The sequence below is a fragment of the Paramormyrops kingsleyae genome, chromosome 10 (genome assembly GCF_048594095.1).
Source record: "Paramormyrops kingsleyae isolate MSU_618 chromosome 10, PKINGS_0.4, whole genome shotgun sequence".
NCBI lineage: Eukaryota > Metazoa > Chordata > Actinopteri > Osteoglossiformes > Mormyridae > Paramormyrops > Paramormyrops kingsleyae.
Genome location: NC_132806.1, coordinates 22,216,630 through 22,238,810, shown reverse-complemented (window position 1 = coordinate 22,238,810; position 22,181 = coordinate 22,216,630). Strand labels below are relative to the sequence as shown.

At 42.3% G+C, this 22,181-nt stretch overlaps 1 protein-coding gene across 3 annotated transcripts; it reads left to right on the top strand.

Moving 5' to 3' along the window:
- Positions 1-3,042: 3,042 nt before the first annotated feature.
- LOC111859773 (chordin-like protein 1) lies at positions 3,043-21,272 on the top strand. 3 transcript variants are annotated; one of them, XM_023842754.2, is made up of 13 exons: positions 3,838-4,290; positions 6,226-6,366; positions 6,663-6,775; positions 7,215-7,308; positions 7,976-8,121; positions 8,416-8,509; positions 9,289-9,362; positions 12,381-12,549; positions 14,187-14,381; positions 16,425-16,595; positions 19,819-19,908; positions 20,079-20,215; positions 20,985-21,272. In XM_023842754.2, the coding sequence occupies exons 2-12, from the start codon at positions 6,270-6,272 to the stop codon at positions 20,207-20,209; spliced, it is 1,374 nt and encodes a 457-aa protein (XP_023698522.2). In that variant the 5' UTR covers positions 3,838-4,290; positions 6,226-6,269; the 3' UTR covers positions 20,210-20,215; positions 20,985-21,272. The 3 variants fall into 3 exon arrangements, with proteins under 3 accessions (XP_023698521.2, XP_023698522.2, XP_072573619.1); XM_023842753.2 differs by lacking the exon at positions 3,838-4,290 and adding an exon at positions 3,043-3,107 and having other exon boundaries at positions 20,079-21,272; XM_072717518.1 differs by having other exon boundaries at positions 20,079-21,272.
- The last annotated feature ends 909 nt before the right edge of the window (positions 21,273-22,181 follow it).

Genomic DNA, 22,181 nt, shown 5'->3' with positions numbered 1-22,181 from the left:
TCAGCATAGGAGCTCGCTGGTTTAAAAAATGCTTACATTTCGAACTGCCTTCGCCTTTTAGAACTTGCCAAATTTGTGTTGCGACCCACGGGTTGAGACTCGCTGGTGTAGACTAATATCAAATAAAACTTAAATAAACAGTCATACTTATTCGCATATGTTTATAGTATCATTTAATGTGTTTTGATAAAAATCTTAGTGTCAACTGTGCCCCAAAATGTTATCAAATATTTGTTACATTTTGTTACAAATATTATTTTAACATTTGACGTTTGTGTAAATTCCAAGAGCTTAACATTTGTCCGTAAATGTTTCAGTTCTTGAAAAAGCTTTGTAACAGCAAAGTAATCGCCCATGCGTGTCTTTTTGTGTCTAAGTACGATTGTCTAATGGAGTTCAAATGTGGAATAATCCAATACCCATCCAAACACATAATCTTTATTCGCTTTATTTGTTTTTTAGGTGCTTTGAGTAAGTCTAAATCTAATGCTCAATGAATCTCAGGACAGAAAGGGAATCTGTAGACTACAGTGAAATAAAGTAACAATAAATTACAATACAAATAGCCAAAGGGGCACCCTATACAGGATGTACCTTAGCGTTATGCCCTGTGGTGTATTGGATGGGTCTGCACCCCCTAGACTCTGAAAAAATGGTCATTCAAAAAGATGGTTCATGGATTATTTAATAAGAATTTATCTTACGTTTTTCTTATAATTATGAGTATGTATTACACCAATCCTTAAATCACCGTGCTAGCTTCCTGTGCATCACCGGATTGATTTAAAAATATTATTACTTATGTACAAAGCACTAAATGGTCTGAGGCCTCAAAGCATTTCTCACTTGTATGTTATGAAGCATCCAGACCCCTGAGGTCATCTGGTACAGGTTAACTCAGTGTTCCCAGAATCAGGACCAAGCAGGGTGAGGCAGCGTTCGGTTTCTATGCTCCCCAGCTGTGGGTTAAGCTTCCCGAGGACCTGGGGGCTGCTGCAGCAGTCAGCTCATTTTAATCAGGGCGTAAAACAACACTGTTTCTTGCAGTTTTGTTGCAGCAGGAGTTTATTCATGCACTGTGTCACGACCTGTCCCGTCCTTCCCCCAATATGACCAGCAGGAGTTGCTGCTGGTTCTACGGATCCCTTCTGGTTCTCCCCAGGAGTGTCTCAGCCATAGTGTGCTACCATCCTCACCTGTATCATGTCAGCCCCTCCTTAGTCCTGTATATAAGTGCTTCCCAGTCCTATGTTCTCCAATCTGGTTGTTGATGTCAGACTTCTGGTTGCCTGTGCCCGTCCTCATCCTAGTCTTCCCAGTTTTGACCTCTTGTGGTCTGGTTTGGTTCCCTGCCCCCGTTCTGTTCAGTGAAGCCCCTTTTGTTGTCCTTAACACCGCCCCTCGAGTCCTTCGTTTCACAAGTCAAGACACACTGCCAGTGCAACATAACTTCTTTTCAGTTAACTGTTTCTTTTGGCTTTAAGGTTTTTGTTTTTATTGTCTTTTAAATGTGATTTTAATGTCTCCTATTTTAATGTATCCTTATGCCTCTGTAAAACACTTTGAATTGCTTTGCAATTGTGTTATATAAATAAACTTGTCTTGCCTAGAATCATGGATGTCTAAAATGATCCCTTTGGACAAATTTTTGATAATCTAGCAATGACTGCCATGTTTACAGGCAAACATTACATCCCAGCGATACAGAACTCACTGTGCATGTTTGCTCTATCTGTGCTTGTGCATGTGCAGCAAAGCCTTCACTTTTCACCGGGTGAGGAAGTGTCCCATCTCAGGCTGATATGGCCGGATATGTGCAGGTGTATGACTGCATCCTGGCTGAAACTGGAGAAAGGCAGGCGGATAGGAGGGGCACGGCGGGCAGGAGGAGAAGCCCCGAGGATTCTGGGTAAGAAGACAACTTCAGTTTTAATACATTTATTACATGTCCTTCAAATGCCTTTTGTTTACTTGCACAAGAGCAAAATGGGCCCTAGAATTTGTACCATAGGTACATATATTCAGTGGGTAATTACATGTTTGATTAGGTTTACTTATATTGCATCGCTATACATGTATTGATTACAATTATTTGTATTATGTGTCTTTGCACTTTGCTTTGCATTATATATCTGTGTACTTTGTGTATCTTACTGCTGCATGCATGATTATTTCCTCCGTAATCAATATAATATAAAATAAAATACATTTTATCTTACTTCAGGGGCGATTCTATAGGCTTTGACCTTTATGGGAGCTCAGCCTCCTGGAGAAATATGGGGCTGTGAAATGCACATGAAAATATAGCACAAATTACTAAATGGTTTTATAAAAATTATTTTTTAGGGGGGACTGAGACAAAAAAGACCCCCCACCCCCCAAAATGGAATCTAGAACTATGTATGTCCTACATCTAAATTAGGCTTTAATTTCAAAAGTTAGGTGGTCATTGAAAGAAAGAATATTTAGAGAAATTTATTTCAAAGGCATTGAGGTTGTTCCTTGCCCTATGCCCTTCGCTGCCTGGGATGGACTCCAGAAACATCCCAATCTGTATTCAATTTGTGGTTTGAAGATAGGGGGTAATGGATGGATGGATGGACAGACAGATGGATGCACAACATTATGTGCATATATTTTTTGTTAAAAACTAAAACAGATGTTTACTGCAATTCCGTATTCATCTTGGTTATCTCCGTGTGCAGGATTTATATCATTTAATTGGGAGAATTGAAATCTCTCAAATTATTTTGGACTGAATTTGGCCCAGTGCTATTAAGTCTAAGTGGCTTTGTGTGAATGCTTGAGAGAGTGACAAAATGCAAATGCATTTAAGGGATCAATTAAACAGAAATAGCTGAAAAATGGAATGTTTATTAAACATTAACAGCTGGGATTGTATTTTGTTTCCTTGTGTTTCAGTCGCACATTATTCATTACTCAGCCTGAAGGTGGCGCCTTATAATTTGGCGTTTTACAGCTCTGAAGGTAGTCCAAAGACTTGAGCCTTAGTTCACTGCATAGATAAATATAGTCAAAATGGCTGCCTATTGCAGTGGGCATCCTGAAGCACTAGTTTGTCTAAAATCGTAGTATTCCCATACTATGTGAGTATTGTTTTAATACAGATAGTACAATATTAGGTAATATGTTATGCTTTTAAAACGAGTATTTTTATACATCTGGTAGGAATTCTGTTTGTGCTGAGCTGCAGGGATTATGGCTGAAATCAAAATCAATTTCAAATGGATCTTTTTGGAAATGTGAAGGCTTCGGCATTTTTTTCTCCTCATTTGACCTGTGCTGGTGAAGACGTCCCCCCTTGGTTTATTGCAATCTATTAATAGTTGAACATGCTTTAACACTAAACTAAATCCTTGCTAACTCACACCACAGTTGAATACTATCCATGGTCCGCCTCTGGCAGAAAGTCAGGTTTCCGTCCGCATGAACCGACTGTGGTCATAAAACACTCTGTAGATAATGTCAGTATTTGTTATAGTGGTCTCCAAAGGATATTACTGTGTAAATATGAACTAAACATAACATTTTCTTCGGTAGTACTGCAGCAAGCACAAATTATTCTTGTTTCATTTAACAAAAAAAGGTCTGCTTTTGTACCTTTGAGCACGGTACTGCCTTAAGTTGACTAGTTAAATATAGGCGTCGTTGTGAATTATAATACTTATAAGTGTCATAATGTTTACTTTTATTTCAAACAAAATATTTCATGATTAATGATGTGGCGACAAGACGTGGCAGTAAAATATCTCTAGCCGACCTCAGCACCCAAAAGACCCCAGCAGGGTAATAGCCGACACCCCAAAGCCCCTTTCTCAGACAGACACCCGCTGTACACCATTGGCCAGTCTGGACGAGGAAAAAAATCCTGGTTTTCCCGTTTCTGGTGCTCTCCCTATTTTCCTGATAAGATTAGGGAGAGTCTGGAAGTAATCTCGGTGATCCAAGTTTACTTGTACGCCTTTGATTTATTTATTACTTGCGCGTACAGGTGCCAAAGACCATACCGTACGTGTGTTTTGTTTTTAAAGTTTCATCCTTTTTTTCTTTTTCTGGTCCAGAGTACACGTTTCGGGGTGCGTGCTTTCGTCCTAATTGCATTTTGCTCCAAATATGACTTCAAAATACTACTTTGGGATGTCCTGAATGAAAATAAAGGAGGGGGTTTGTTGCAGTTTAATGGTCTTTGATAAAGAAGTCTTTGTACCTTTTCTTTAACCGCGATTGAAGCGCTTTAGGACCAAGACACTAAATCATTCAGAGACTTCGGTAAGTTCTGCATAATATTTAATGTCGATGTAGTGATGATACTAGATTATGTACAACTAAAACTGTGACTCGTGGTGTTCTATATGGCTGTTAAAGTACGGTCCATTTAGTGCTACAGTATGCTGAGCATTTCTCTTCGACGGTTAAACGCTTTTTTTTTTTTAATGAAAGTGTTATTTAAAATGACAAAGAAATGCAATTCCCATAAGTCTTCACTAATATAATATTAAAGCTACAATTGAAATTTACTGATATTGTCGTAATATATTTCAGGCTGTATCAGACATAAATAATTGAATAATTTAAATGACATTTATTTTTGCTTTACATTAAATCTTAAGTGCGTTTGCCTGGTGAAATGTAGCCTGTTTGTTGCAAATTGAATAAATTGATTTAAAATTTATAAGTTGTTTAAACATCTGTTCATGTAGACAAGCCGAATAATAAACATAGAACAACAGAAACATTAAATAATAAATCATAACGGCCAAACGCATACTTTAAATATTGTGGTTTGTCTAATTCTCGTTTAATATGCTTTGGATGTTACTTAATGGGTCAATAAGATATCGCATGTGGTAGGCAGCTTCGTCCTTTCCGGGCGGCTATCTGACAGCTCAGCTTTGAGGCACATCTCGTGTAGGTCGTCCTATAAAAACGAGGCACGCATGAATGATGCGTTTGTCACGGCTGCCAAGGCACAAAAAAGAAGAAGGGCAGCCGTAGCGCTTGAATTGCATATAGACCACGTGGTGTCATATATGCATAATGACGTATTGATTGATTAGCTTTGGATCGTTCCTTTGAAGCTGTGACGCTGCAGCTGTATTAAGTCGGTGCTTTAAGTTAAATTAACAGGCTTTTGAATTCCATAGTGTAATACGTCCCTCAACAAAACTCAGGTTCATATTACAGTAACATCTTTGGAAATAGATGTTAGGCATTGCATATTGCTTTCTATATGTTGCTAAAATGTTAACTAATGCATAGGTGTATTTGCAAGATTCATCTCCAAATTTCATAGTTTGGTACAGTTTGGATGCTGGAAAAGTAACATCTGGGTTTGCTTGCAATGATAAACCATATATCACGAGCCTCAAATACAGTCTAAGTGGTGACAACTCATTTTTAAAAAGGAATCTGAATTATTTGCCCATTTCAGCCACTTCCCAAACACCGCGCATAAGGAACTGTTACATGATCTTATTTAAGACCCGTATGTAACCCATCTTTCAAACTGCTCTTAGGGATTTTTCCATATTTTTTGTGGCGGCTACATGAAGTACAGTTCTCCAAAAACAGCAGTCGGCTTGCTACATGTTGAATGTCATGATATCTGTCGGGCAAATGTTCTAACTAAAACGCAGGGTTTGAAATTCTCCCTGTTCGTTATTATGCATTGCGTTCTTCTATTTTTAGTTGCCATTTATGAGCCGAGACTCAACCAAAAAACGGTGTCTCGTACAGCTCCATTCCTCTTGCGAATAGGCTACCTTTTGAACTTGTGCCTGAAATGTAAATGCTTCACACTGGTTCCTTCTGGGTTTGATGGGATTACAGTAAGATAATTGTTTGCCAGTAAGTGTAGCGTCTCTCTTGAATTTGAATTGCAGCATTTTCATCCATTTTCAGGCAAAGAACTGCGCTATCGAGCTTCTCCGGCATTTGTAGATGTTCCCATTATTTACTGCCAAGCAGAGAGTCAGTCTGTTTCTGTCTCAATAGGACACGCTGAATATACAGTAGGCCTATACAGCAGTAAAGCCATATGGTAGGCTACATCTTTGCCATAAAGCTTGCATTTTAAATATGAAATATGAAATTTTAAATATGAAATTTTATAGAAATTAGGTCTATAGACAACAGATTCGCCTCGTATAAAACGATTGCTGCCCATGGTCTTACCATGAATTTTTCATTATTCTCATATTTTAGTTTTAGACGCTCTTGGGCAACTGAGCGTTTGGTTGGGTGGCATCATGGCGGCACAGCGGGGGCTCAGAGATCTCAGCGTCCTGCTGGGGTGGATGTTACTGCAAACCATCGGCGACAGGGTGCAGTCAGACCCCTCGAAACGTAAGCGGGGCTTAAGCCTCAACTACAAACAGAACAAGTCTCAGCTATATGGAAATTATGTGCTAATTAATTGAAATGCTAATTGAACGGATAAGTGTTATTTTATACGGTGGCGTGATCTTTCTTAAAATAAAGCAATACTTAATACTGGCCAGTTTCCCAGTCTGTATAAAATATCCCTAAATGAGATGTGTGACAAGAAACCCAGTTAGCTGGGCAGATCGACCACCGCAGTAAACAGGAGGAGGCCGTGGACCTGTCCGTCACGCAGCCGCTGTCCGTCTTCGCCCCTCCAGAATCCAACAGGTTGTGCACGTTTCAGGAGAAGAAGTACAGACTGGGAGAGCAGTGGCACCCGTACTTGGAGCCGTACGGATATGTGTATTGCGTTAGCTGTCTTTGCACCGAGGTATGAATCGTATTTCTCGCTGAGTCCCTTCAGTTGTTCTCAGGGTTTTTTTTCTTTTTTTTTATAATTAGGTTTAAGTAATACTATACATATTTACCATAGACCAGATGCATACTTGGGAAAAATGTGTGCATATGGAGTATTTTTTTTCTCAATGAGAACAAAATTAATCTCAGTTGGTCTGTGACATATGTTACACAGGCAGTGAAATATTTCCTTCTCATTTGTGACTGTAATTTTAAAGTGTATGTCAGGGCTGTTCAACTCACGGTCCTCAAAGGCCGAGCCCTGCTGGTTTTCCAGCCTTCCTTCACCTGTGAGCCAGGTGTGAAGCCTCTGACCAATCAGAATCAGTAATTATTATACTAACTACCTGGGAGAACTGAAAACACGGCCTGGATTTAGTACTGAGACACTGCCATGCCTCTCCCACCTACAGGGGGGTAACGTGCTGTGTAACCGTGTAAGGTGCCCCCCCCTGAAGTGCAGCAGCCCCGTGCCGATGCCGCAACAGTGCTGCCATCGGTGCCCAGGTAGGGCCCCTTCTGTGCCAGTGCCTTCAGCTGACATGCTGCCCATGTGATTCAACCTCACACTGCATTCAGAATGCAGTGCTATTAGTCTATATCAGCGTTTCCTAATCCGGTCCTCGGGGATCCACAGCCGGTCCACGTTTTTGCTCCCTCTGCGCTCCCTGCCAGACAGTCCGGTAAGAGCTGGGAAGGAGCAAAAACGTGGACCGGCTGTGGGTCTCCAAGGGCCAGATTGCGAAACACTGGTTTGTATTATTCAAGCTTCTGATCAGCCCCTTCAACTGTGTGTAACTATATAGAAAAAAATCCACACCTCATTTTCCCCTCCATTTTTAGTATAATGGCTCATAGTTAACATGCAAAATGAATTTTAATCAGCCCATCTTCCCTGAATAACAACATCAATCATTTATTTTAGTTGACAAATTCCCTGTCGGTGTCACTGTATACACTGCACAGGCCAAGCATGTACAGAAAATGGATGGATGGATTATTATTATTATTATTATTATTATTATTATTATTGTTGTTGTCATTTCTATTATTATTATTATTATTAAGATTGTAGCCCATTGTTTTGTACGTTATGCATTTATATTGACGTGCAGGTATTTGCAGACATACGCCCACGTATTACAATGCAGTGTCTGTGCCCTCGTGTGTGTAGAGGTGTCCCCGCCCCCACCAGCCGCCCACAACGCAGGGAAGCCCTGTGTCTATAAAGGTGCGCTGTACCAGCACGGGGATGTCTTTGTAGCGGAGGGTCTCTTCCCCAGTCGCCATGCCAACCAGTGTTCCCAGTGCAGCTGCTCTGTGAGTGTCTGGCCCGGACTGCAGTGCCCATCATATATGGCCGCCTGCACTGTTAGTGGAATATAATTATCGCATTACAGAAAACATGGCTTTTTATAAGCTGCTTTCTATCAGCTATGCATCATTTATAGATATCGGTGCACGAGTGGTAAAATCGTGATATTCTGAGTGCTTCACCATAGAGCCTTTGAGGGAGGTGAAAGCGCACTTTCTGTATCTGTCTGAAAGTTACATGTTGTTTTCCCTGGTGGGGTGTCCTTGGGCGGGGGGGTGGGGCGTCCTCTGCCTCTCCAGGAAGGCAAAGTTTACTGCCGGCTGCGCACCTGCCCCAAGCTGAGCTGCCCATCCCCCGTGTCTGTGCCGGAGTCCTGCTGCCAGGTTTGTAAAGGTGGGTAAAGGACGGCGAGCATCACCTTTAGACCAGTGACCAACATCCTCTTAGCCAAATATGAGCCAGTCATCATTACTTCTGTTATATGAACTCCTGCTGAGATCGAGGCCCAGAACTGACTAGCAGGACACCACTCACTGGCGTTAAGGCATTTTGTGTGAACATTCCCAGTGTTTAACAGCGGTATGAACTGTCGTAACCGAATAAATTATTTCAGCATGCCAATAAATTTACGAATTTACGAATTGTTAATGTCTTGCATCTGTTGGTCGAGGATGAAAGGGAAGTCTATGCATTATAGGATGAAGCAGTGAAGAGCTGTAACCCAAGCAGGGAGAACTGCTTTTTGATATTGTGAATTTTTATTAGTGTAACACAATATAGGCTTTGGAATTTTTGTACTGCATTGGTTTGGTAATATTTGGATCAGTGAGCGCAGCCTTGAATGAAGGTCGATATTGATACCATATGGTAACTGTCAGATACTGTAGATTAAGTTAGATTATATTAGATCTGTAAAGTTTAGATCAATAATATAAGCTTTATTGATCCCGGGGGGGAAATTTCTGTGCAAACAGCAGCAGCATATAATATAGTGCAAAATGGACAGTGTGCACAGACAGTTCAGATAGAGCAAACAAGTACGCAGAACACAAATATAATCCTGATAAACAGAAAATTACGGGTTAATAATGTAGCTTCTGGAATAGCGTGATTTAAGTTGTTGCACTGCTTGCCTACACATGAGTGATGTGGACTGTCTGCTTCATCTCGAGAATCCGGCGACAGAGACGCACCGTGGGACCAGGGCGAAGTGGAGCGCCCCCGCCAGCCGGCAAACAGAGGGGCGGTACGTAGCATGTGGGACACGCCATGACCTCGTTCTTCATGTCAGCTGAATGATCCTCGCAGGAGTTACTGCGACGCCTACAGATTATCGGCACAGCTGGGACCCGGACATGCGCTCATTAGTGTAGGGCATCCCCCTACATATTTACTGCAAAGTAACCTAAGATCTGCTTCTCATGCATAGGACACAACACAGATACATTCAGCACATGTACACAACAGATGTACACCATGTGTTTTAACCCACAAACAGAGAAATGGACGTGGAGAAGCATTCAGTGTCATAAATATTCTAAAAATTATTCACCACAAAATGTCTTTTGAAAATTTACAATGCGCAGTCACAGCCAGCACACCGAGGACCTATTTTGAATGTTACTTGATGCTAACATATTTTAGACGTTATTTTTAAATTTAACCATATTTTGTGCTGCCAGCTACCTAAATATTTTGGAATTAATTCCATCAGCTAAGTTATAATCAATAACATCTCTGCAGGACAATGAAATCTCATCCAGATTTCCTTGGTTTTATATCATTTGTAATAACTGGAAGCTAAAACTCTTTGGTCTTCTGCAGGGATTACAGTCCAGAAACAGACACATGTTTGCATAGTTTAGGGTCATTCTGGCTCAACTCAACAAATGATCCACGCTCGACCATCTCAGAATTGAATGATTTTGTGGCATTTTGTTTGCCCCTGGGCTAACAATAAAAATCCTAAATTTCACTGGCCTAGCTCACATAGTTTAGGAGTTTGACTTGAAATTTATTGGGCCCTATTGTCATGATCCGCTCTCTCCGCTCCTGATGTGTGCCACGCCCACCTCGTTACCTCGTGTTCAGCCCTGATTGTGATCACCTGTGTCCTGTTATGTCTAGCTTGTCTTTTGTATTTAGTCCTCGTCGGAGTCAGTCTTCCCCAGACTTGTCATTGTATTGTCCGTGGATGTCCGTGCCTGTTCGTCGTGTGCCCAATAAAACCCCTTTATCGGACTTCCTGGCTGCTCTCGCCTGCTTCCCTGCTCACCTGCCTGCCGAAGCGTGACACCTATTTTGGACCTGCGCAAAGTGCAACACAGAATGGTTTTGCTAGTTTCATACCTGCGCATTGCTCATTTTCACGCCATGCACACACATCGTCACATGTCTGTGCCCGCTTCGCGCTCGCAGGAGTGGTGTTTTTCAAATGAGGCTTGGCCAGTCGCATTGTCAGCGCGTTGCTGTTTTAAGGCAGCGCAATGTCATTGCGCTTTTGACCAACAAAAACCACGTCTAAAGACAGTGGTGCATTATTAAATGGTATTTTATATATTAAGTAAATAACAAACCATATTATTAAAAAACCTTTTGAGTCCATTATCAGAAATAAGCATGTACTGTAAATAAAAGGACATTCAGATTGCTAAAAATGCATTTCAGATATTTAGATAAGTCGGGCGGAACATTACAATCCAGCCTTCAGAAGGTCACCGCATTCTTCGTGACGTCTTGCGCGTCGCATAACATTGGCACCTGTGACGGATGCCTGCTGGACATAAATGAGGACACATTGGAGGACTTTAGAAGGTGTGCTGCTGAGCTGCATGTGCCGACGCCAACAGAGGAGTGCAGGCTGGCAGCGGCGCGGGCAAGGAGGGTCAGCTGGCAGCGGCGCGGGCAAGGAGGGCTCAGCTGGCAGCGGCGCGGGCAAGGAGGGTCAGCTGGCAGCGGCGCGGGCAAGGAGGGTCAGCTGGCAGCGGCGCGGGCAAGGAGGGCTCAGCTGGCAGCGGCGCGGGCAAGGAGGGCTCAGCTGGCAGAGGAGCTCAATTTTCTTCTTTGAGGGTTTTATTGAGCTTCAAACTAAATACAAAAATAAAACCCTTAAAACAGAAAACATTCTGGGTTTTTGTTATATGTTGTAAAGGGAGCCTAGAGCTTTTATATGACGCATTGAAAGTGACAATATTTTTATCCCATGAGATTCTGGGCCTCGTGAGAGATTAGAGAGATTTTTTTTTTTATCTTAAATTGGGTACATGTTACAAGCGCAATGAATACATACTTAGAATTAGGCCAAACACTTGTATATTCACAGTTTTTTTCAGGGGCCTAGGTGTTACCGTTACAAAGATACAGGCATCTGAAAATGGCCGACCATGCATTTTTGCAAACAAAAGAAAAATCTCATTGTATATCAAACCAGTGTAACTCCTATACTGCATGAGTAGGCCAGAGAAATTTTGGATTTTTCATATTGGCCCAGGAGCAAACAAAATACCACAAAATGGTTCAATTCTGAGATGGTCAATCGTGATTGACACCAAATATTAGTTGAGTTGAGCCAGAATCACATTATATTTGTGGGGACTTTCCACAGGCTTTCATTTAACTGCAATCTAAGAAAGATGAAAATGGATGAAATTATATTGTTGTCATCGTGGGGACTTCCTCACCTGATTTGGCTGGGTTTTTCAAGCAGCTCAACCAACGGAGCTGGTTCTGTTGGACCGCGGAACTGTGACAGGGAAGCGCGATTTGGTCTGTAATAGGTCACCGCACTTGACGCAAAACCGATTGGCTGTTTGAAATTCACAAAATATACCGATGAGTTGGCTAAATTTATGGAGAGAGCCACTGCACCTCTGATCAGAAGGTTGCTGGTTTGAATCCCATCCTTGGCAGAATAATGTCTGTGGGCCCTTAACCCCCTGAAATACTCCACGGGTGCCTGACCCTGCATTCAGACCCCAGGTTTCAGTCCTTACACGTGTGTGTTTTAAGGAGAGCATGACGGGATACGTGAAAAGAAGCATTCCAATGTACCTGTGCAAATGCCAAATAAAGCATCTTATCCTGTTGACCACAGAAAAGACGGAAACGTAGTGGTGCCTTTATAAATATTTTGACACATTCCCTGCATTATTAACAGGTGAGCTAAACTTAAAATACTTAAAGCTCGTCCAAACTCTTCAACACACAGCCCATAATGTGCATTAGTTATGGGTCAGTGACCCAGGTGCCGTTGTGTTTCCTGCAGAGGCACTCGTACCAGCGCGCGCAGTACGAGCTGCTGCCCTTCCGCTCCCTGGCTGCAGTCCCCCACCAGCCCAGCTTCCGTTCGCACCGGCGGCTTCTGACTGACCAGAACCGGGCGGCTGGCACTACAATGCAGATCGTCATCGACAAGCGTGAGCAGCAGAGCTGGGGTGAGGGCTCCAGAGGCTGTGACATGTGACCCAGGATGCCATTTCCACTGACGCTGCGCCGGTGCTGGACCTTTTCTCAATCCAGAAGTGGTTCTTGGCATTTCCACTGCAATAAAATTGCCCCTGGGCCAGATAAAATGACTCCAGCACAGCACCACAGAAATGCTGGTTTCATAACTTGGAACCGTAACATCAGCAGTAGTAGGACTGGCTATTGCATCTACATGAACAAAAAAATGATTGTACTAATTGCCACATTAACCCTCAAGAGTTGGCAGTCCCATCAACAGGAACAAAAACAAATCTCACCAAACTGTTTAACAACAGTAACAATAGAAGTATTTGTCAAAGCATGATATGAAGGATTCTTGTGGCTAATGCTAATTAGGTTACATCTCCATCAAATCAGTGTTTAAAAAAAAGACAAAAACGTCACATACTGTCTTCTTGAGTGCATTTGCCATGAATTATTAAGGCTGCTTGATGTTATTTTTGAAAGCAAACCTGCATACATAACTTATAGTGTCTTTAAAATTAATAATACAGATAAAAGCTAAACATTTTCTTACAGTCCGCCAAGATAGTTCATATCTTTTTTTTTATTGTGAAGTTGGAATATACAAACAATTCATCCTCATATAAGAGAAACAATATTCCATAAAGAGCAAGAACAGGATGACAGTTCACCACAGTACTTTACTGTCACTTCTGCTTATTTAACGTTTCCATTCTGTTCTTTTTTAAAATCAGTGGAAACGCGGGCAAGTTCTCAAAATGCACCAAGAGAGAACCAGCCCAGCATTGGCACCGACCCCACGTTGGTGGAAACAAGGCAGTAGTGTCCCGCTAGGCTAGGAGTTCCCATCCTTTTAATGTCTGTTGGCCAGTTTATGGCTGTGGGGAGGGAGGGGGGGGGGGTTGCCAGCGGATCGAGATGGTTTCGTAGCCCGGTGGAATGCTGGCCACAGACCTGGTACTGGCTTTGGGAGCTCCTATGCTCGGCAGTATGAGACCCCCTAATGGGCCCCATCCTTAGGGGGTCTCAGAGTAGCACCGGCACTTTTAGACGGAAAAATTGCTAAGTCAATTTAGGAAGATAATTTTTCAGGGGACCTAAGACAAAAATAATTGGATGGCTGAAGCTGCCCTATATAGGTTCTAAAATCACCTATAGACTGGAAGTTTAAAGTTATAAATCACTGATTTGTGTGTTGTGACCCTTAAAATGGAAATTAGAGAACAAACATGAGCGATTCTGCTGGGAAAGAGTGCCAGAACTCTCCCATTCGCCATTTCTGTAAAGTCACAAGGAATCAATGTATGGCATGAAAAAAGCAGCCTAAGATAGACAGCCTCCTTTTCTCAGCCCTGTTATAAGACCTCACGTCCCTCGTGTGTATTCCGTGAAATACGTTCTCATTTCCTCCGTCTCTTAATTGCCTATCTCCCACCTCTGAATGGCTGTAGTGGGAATGTTTCGATGGATAGGGAGCGACAATGCCACATAGCTTTGTGTAGCATCTCTACGATATTGTGCTATAGATTTTAAAATGTAGGGTTTTATAAATCTGGCGCTGGCATCAATGGGATTACCAGGATGACTGGGTTCTTCCTGTGCTACGTCTCTCCCCGTCCAGTATGTGTCTCCAACGGTAAGACATACTCCCACGGCGAGTCCTGGCACCCTGTCCTCCGCTCCTTCGGCGTTATGGAGTGCGTCCTCTGCACGTGCAACGTCACCCGGCAGGAATGCAAGAAGATCCACTGCCCTGAGCATTACCCCTGCAAATACCCCCAGAAGGTCGAGGGCAGGTGCTGCAAGGTTTGTCAAGGTACAATCTGGCTATTAACATGTGTGGGGTGTGAAAGATGAGATACAGTAGGTCAGCGTGACCTAGCAACATATTCTGCAGTCCAGAGAAAATGTATATACAGGTACAGTGAGTAGGGGGACCAGCAAAGATCCGTAGAAAATGGTTCAGTGACACATGGGCAACAGCAAACCCCAGGAGCAAATGCTACAGCGTGTTGCTGCACCCACGACATGACAATCCACCTCAGGGATGAGAACCTGAGGGTAGCCAGCCAGTGATACCTCAGCACCACACTAGTCCAAATGGAATGTACCAGTGTGAGTTTTTTTTCCCCAGTGGCTGGAGAGCCAGTCCTGCCAACAACCCCCACATTTTCCCTGCAAGTTGGAGGACCTGTGCTTGTTGGGCTGGATGTAGATTAACATCATACCCAGTGACAAAGCAACTCCAGGTTAAGGGCCTTGCTCAAGGGCCCAACAGAGTAGAGTCACTCCTGGCATGTTCCTTAGAGTCTGAATGATCGTTGGTGGGTTGGGGTGGTCAATCAAATCAAACAAAGGCAACAAATGGTGAAAACACTATAAACGCTATAGAAGCTCATCACAAACTGCAGAACATTGGAGAACAACAAAAAAGAGACTTTCTGCACAATATTTATGTAGACAAGATCCTAAAACTTGCTTTCTATGGCTACCTGATGACAACACTCCCTTACCTAGCTAAGCCCCCTTAAAGGGACAGGCGTTTTAATAATAACCAGCATTAACAGGTATGGTAAAATGGTATGAGCGCCCCCAGGCTTCTGGGAAAGCACATTACACCACCAAGCTAAGGGAGTATCTTCCCTCGTGGTCTTAGCTGGACGGGCAGGAAACGCAAATTACATTTAAATTACATTTAACGGCATAACGAGTATCAACAGCATAACAGTGGAAATTAAATAGATGTATTTGCACACACATCACTTTGTTCTGCTATTATTCTGAGGGGATTCCTAAAAGAATGTAATCCTTGTTCATAAGTGCTTGGACATTTGAGGCCAATTATTCAGTATTTGTTCTGTTAATGTGATGACTATTATGTTGTAGGGTTAATCAATAAGATAGGTTCTTTTGTTATCAGATCCATTACAGTGTCATGAATATCTCTTTGTTGACAATTTAAGGTTTTCTTTTATTTTTGCAGCTTTTTAGAAAGGTTTAAAAATACTAGAAGGAAAATACAACAACATGTAAATTGGTTTTTATTAAAGCCATTATTAAGAAATTTGCGTATGTAGAATTAAAGAAGACATGATTCATGGGGCAGCTTGTACCTAATTTGGCATGAGAGTGTGTCCCCCCCCCCTCGAAGATGCCCACGGACTTTCCATGCTGAAGGTCTTTCTGAAGCTGGCACTCATGAAGTCTGGAGCAGCACTGAGCGACAGCGTCCAAGCCACTCAGGCTTACGGCCTGGTTTCATTTCACAGACAGCCAGCGAGGCCGTGTGCGGCTAGAGTCCGTGGTCGGAGTCGGGGATACAGACAGCTGCAGCAAACCCAGAAAACGACGGAGAAACCACAGATATCTCATGCATTCTTAATGTTCCTGGATGAATTGTGTGTGGCACCGCGGGGCCTGGTCACGACGAGAATCACAAAGCGAAACAAAACCTAGCCGACAGCTTCGAAAGATGGATAACGAGCTGCTAAATGGCTTTCCAACTGGAAAACGATTCATATGCGCCGTAGAGCCAGATGATTCGTCATATAATAAACATAATCGTAACTGCATTTAATCTAGCATTCTGGAAATTAGCTAAAGCCATTAAATAAACTACAACAATGTGACCTTACTGTTCTTTATAAATGATTCTGAAGGATTCCTCAGCTATAAGTTGCTTAAATGGATATGGCTTTGGTATTGCTTAGGATGATTGTTAGTTGGACATATTGACTGACTTTTTTTAAGGAATGTGACTCTCCAGGCAGTATTATTACACTGGGGCTGAGATGTTGCTTTGATGTGTTTCGTGAGGCTCGTGTTTGCCCGTGTGTGAGATGCTCCTTTGTCTCAGCAGCAGAGGAGCTGGCTCTGAAGAACGAGGACAGCAGGGAGTATTTCTGTGGGGAGGAAACATGGCCAGTGTACGAGTCCCTGGAATCTGCGGGAGAGGACAACATCAGGACCGTCGCCCTGGAGACGGATCCATCAGAAGAAGTCGAGCTGCACATATGGACCATCGCTAAAGGTATTTTCAGGTTCCTCAGTGCCGGCTTAGCCAGAGAGGGTTACTGTGATTGGCAACATGGAATTTTTACACACACACACACATGTAGGGTAAACATATCCTTATGGGGACCGCTCATTCATTTCAATGGGAAAAATACTAACGCTAACTATGACAACCTTAACCCCTACCCTGCCCTAACCATAACCATAAGAGCAGTCACCGATTTTTATAAAATAGAGTTTTCCCTTATGGGGACCAGGAAACCGGTCCCCATAAGGGAAAAAAAACGGATATTTATCACGTTATGGGGACATTATGTCCCCATAAGGATAGGTAAACCCGCTCACGCACACACACACATACACACACACACACACACACAGGTTAGTAATTATATCTTTGTGGGGACTCTCAGTTCATTTCTTTGGGGAAAACTCTAATCATACCATGAAGACCTTAACCCTTACCCAGCCATAACCTTAACCATAAGTAACCAAACAAAATACAAATCACAGACTTTTTATAAAACTGAGTTTCCCCTTGTGGGGACCAAAAACATCAAAATTAGGTCAGGTCAGGGTGGGGTAGCATGCCCTGGTACAGCATGTTGCCGCACCCACCACATGACAAAATACCTCCGGATTCCGGTTGGTGACCCGGCATGCGACCCAGTCCCGCCCTCCAGAATTGGCCACTTATCTGCCGCAGCCAGGTGTTACGTGGGCGTCCACTTGGCCTGATCCAGTTGCTCAGGTCCTCAGCAGTGAGGATCCTACGAGCCGGATCACCCTCAGGGAATCACGCACACATGGCTGTAGTGCCGTAACTGATGCTTCCTCGCAATGCGGGTAATGTGCCTCATTTGCGACTCCTTGAGCTATCGCTCATTTGACATTCTTCCAGTCCAAGAAGAGGTACAACTCTTTGTGATATGGAAGACTGATAATGTGGCATAGAAATAAGTTTTCAGGATGTACCCCAGCCTTGTGCTGCCTGGGATAGTCTCCAGGCCTCCTTTGACTCCTGTGAGTAGCTGTTTGAGGTCGCATGGGAGATTCATTAATTAATTCATTAATTGTTCATGTGGTCATTTTGTTACAGTAAATTGTCTGCACTCATTTTCACTGTATACATACCTTGCAAGTATAATAACAATATTATTCCAGAACGTAAGTGATTGTTTAACAATTTTGTTTGATTTCAAAGGATATCAGTCGTAAATGAATCTCATGCCTGCAGCTAAAACATTGGAAAGACGGGGGGGGGAATATGGCAGTGGGGAGAGAAGGACAGAACAAATTAAAGAAACCAAACAAAGTTTATTCTAAACAGACTTAATTCCCTTGTTACAGAGTCATGAACACATTGTGTCATCTAACTAAATGGTGCTTCACTCAAGTGGTCTGTCTGTGGCTTGACATGCATTACAGTTGGTAAACTGATCCACTCCATCCTGCTTTCTGGAAGAACAAACTAACATTTTAAAAAGCGGCGCCCAGTAATAATCCGGCTGCAGATTCGTGACAGTCACACACAGAAACTGAATCAAGAAATTTGGACTATGAAAGTGCTCATATGACAAGCTTAGTATCACAACATCATGATCATCACGTTAAAGATGTTGCAGATGATGTCTTGTAGTAGTATTCTGTGTAATGCAAGATAATATAATATAATACAGCACATTAGAAACTGATGTTACGCCAGGGATGAAAAAGACATCTTGGAGAGGTAGGGGATTTGGAGCGTGGCGTCTGCCTGTCTGTTTGGAAACGAGAGTGAGTCGCTTAGGGGAAAAGAAACTTTTTTTTTTGTTAGTGAGTGATTCTTTTGTTTTAATAAATGCTTAATGACTTTGAAGGTGGTTTCACTCTCAGCATGAACACGGTCAGCAATGATAGATACTGTGTTGCCCTGAAAATTCTTCTGTCGCAACTAGATAACAAATGACAGCTACAAAAATATGCTGACACTGTGAATACTAAAATGACCCAGTTAGCTAAATCTAGCTGCATAACAACCGAACATAACATATTACTGATGAATTGCTGTCGGGCAACCATTTTTACATTAGCTAGCTGTGGAAAAACAACAAAATAAAAATGACTTTCAGTCACGTTAAGGAGTGCTGTTTTATTTCACGTCAGTGTCAATATCATGCATTTAATATTAAAAGATTTGCGGTTCACATAACTGAATATAGCTTCTCCATACTGAGGCTTGTCTAGAATTGCCGTCTTCCAACAAAAATGAAAAACGAGTGCAAGAAGGGATGCACTTCAGGCAAGGGCCTTAAGAGCTGATTGCAGGACATGGTCTGATTAAGTCAGGACTGTTACCCGGTCAATGCTCTCATTTGTAAAATAGGACTGAGATGATCCTGCATGCTATTTTTACATATACTGTAAATACATATCGATGTCTCTACCCAGTCAGTTCTGCTCTCAATTTGTCTGATTATTGAATAGAATTAGCCAAAATATGAGGTGTCCTGTATTACAGAACCTGATTCCTTGATGATTTCTCGAGTTCAGAGCTACATGAAGCATGCGGTCATCAATCTGCAGCTGTGCAGATATATTTTCATGCTGATTTTATGGATAATGTGCCAGCCTTTGCAGCAGAGAGGCCACTGAAACGGTGTAGGTGGCACATATCAATACATCCTGTGGCTTCATAAAAATCCGTCATGGGACGTGGGGTGACAGCGATCGCTTTCATGCTGGGCCGTGACAGATTGATGTCAGGGGTACCGTGTTTCCCTCCTCTGCGTCATTATTCATCATTATTTTCATATACACTGCCCACTGGGTCTTTGATCATCGGCACACAGACACCATGATTAAATGAAAACTTTCAAAACAATGTCATTATTTTCTAGTGGGGATTTTTCCTGTTGATTGAGAGCAGGGTGTTTATACTCCAGTTTTTATTGTATTTCATTTCCATTCATTTGTGGTAAGTTTCTGTGTTTACTATCTTTGGGTAAGATATAGAGATATTTCTCCCACACTGTTAGAGTCAAAAGGGCTGTTTCTTTAATACAATTTATAATAGTTTCAAAATATCTGTGTACGCTTTTTACTCTATAAGTCAGAATTTATAGACGTGAATATTTAATGGGGATCAATAAAGTTTATGTTAATCTCAAATGAAGCCAGTATGATCTGGGTTCAACACCCCTGTTTGTAGACAGCTGGAAATATGGTGGCCAGACATACTAACTTTGCTTGGCATCCAGGCCTCCTCAGAAACTTCCAGATCAAGAAGGTCCCCGTGATGGACTTCAACAAGCACAGCGATTTTAAACCATTGACAAGGACGACACAGAGTATGTATTCATTTAAAGTTAGTTTAAGCGATATGTCCTCTAAGCAATATTATCTGAAATATAACTGACATCCACAAAACTCACATACAGCAGTTTTAATAGCATACTTTAGATTTATAGACAATCACATCTGGTATAGAATCTCAGTAAAATTGTGAATTTTATACCAGGCCGGTGGAAGATCTTCCGCGAAGGGGAGCTGCAGATCAGCCAGATGTGCGCGAAGCGGTCCTGCCGCACGGAACTGGAAGACCTGGTACGGGTTCTGTTCCTGGACAAGCCAGAGAGGGACCACTGCTGAAGATCGGTATGAAGCTTTTGGAGGGGAAAGTGGCTGCTTTTCAGACAACAGAGAGAATGTGTATGAGCAGTGGTGTATGACCAGTGGTGGAAATTATTTTGCAGTTGTGTAATGCAAAGAGTTTCTTATGCTCCTGTCAGTGTCTTACAGTAATGGTCGCTTGAGTCAGTGTTTCCGAATCTGGTCCTCGGGGACCCGCAGACTGTACACGTTTTTGCTTACCCAGAGCTGGGAGGGAGCAAAAATGTGGACTGTCTGGCAGGGAACTGGGAGAGAGCAAAAATGTGGACTGTCTGGCAGGGAGCTGGGAGGGAGCAAAAATGTGGACTGTCTGGCAGGGAGCTGGGAGGGAGCAAAAACATGGACTGTCTGGGAGGGAGCTGGGAGGGAGCAAAAACATGGACTGTCTGGGAGGGAGCAAAAATGTGGACTGTCTGGGAGGGAGCAAAAATGTGGACTGTCTGGGAGGGAGCAAAAATGTGGACTGTCTGGCAGGGAACTGGGAGGGAGCAAAAACCATGGACCATCTGTGAGTCCCCAAGGACCAGGTTGGGAAACACTGACTTAAGTGATATACGCCAATCACAGTATCTGAGCATTATTCAGTTTAGGTTGCTTTTCTTTTTCAACACAGTCAAATATGCCTTTTATTTATTAGGGATTGTCAGTCATACTAAATAAACACTTTTTTATGAATGGCAAAGCAATATAGTAATATATTTTATTAATATTACTAAAACTATTTTTTTAGATTTCACTCTGTTATGTATTTCAGATATTCGAAGTCCAATTCAAAGCCTGAAAAGAATCAAATAAAACTGACTTTTTAAGTATTATGATAATATAAAATGGTAAAGTACTATACAATGTGTATAAAATTGTTCTCTTCAGTTAATAGGCTGTTGCCTGACATGTTCTATTTTTCTTTATGTTAGACGTATGTTAGTATTTTTGTTTGTTTCTCACCCTAAAAATGGCATGTCCTTTATTTTCCATGATTATCCAGCACATACAGTGTGAACTGTTATCCAACAATAAATGCTACAGGCATGAAAGCATTATACTTCTGCAGATCTCAGCGTCATTTCATATGCTTGGCCAGAGTACAGTGATGATTATAAACTGTCTGGTAAAAACATAAAGATATTTAAGATACAAAACATGTTGCCCTGGAATGACTTCTACACAACAGCTCATAAGGAACAATTCTTACTGTAAATCACTTTCAAATGGTAATATAAGTAAATGTATGTGACTTAATGTTTATTTTAAAAACAAATACATAGCGTACAGTAATCCATATATTTCTGAATGTGATGATTAACAAATAAATAAAATGAAAATTATCCGTGTTACATATAAATTCTAAATACTATTAGGCTTGTACACATTTAGTGGAATATCTATTCAAGAGCTGTTAGCGAGGATTGAAAATGTTCTGTTATTCATTTCCACCCTACAGCGGACTGCCATCCCGTCCAGGGTGCTCTCTGTTCCCTATGCTCCCTGTCTTGTTCCCTGTGCTCCCTGTCTTGTACCCTGTGCTCCCTGTCTTGTTCCCTATGCTCCTTGTCTTGTTCCCTATGCTCCCTGTCTTGTTCCCTATGCTCCCTGTCTTGTTCCCTGTGCTCCCTGTCTTGTTCCCTGTGCACCCTGTCTTGTTCCCTATGCTCCCTGTCTTGTTCCCTATGCTCCCTGTATTGTTCCCTGTGCTCCCTGTCTTGTTCCCTGTGCTCCCTGTCTTGTTCCCTATGCTCCCTGTCTTGTTCCCTATGCTCCCTGTCTTGTTCCCTATGCTCCCTGTATTGTTCCCTATGCTCCCTGTCTTGTTCCCTATGCTCCCTGTATTGTTCCCTATGCTCCCTGTTCCCTATGCTCCCTGTCTTGTTCCCTATGCTCCCTGTATTGTTCCCTATGCTCCCTGTAATGTTCCCTATGCTCCCTGTCATGTTCCCTATGCTCCCTGTATTGT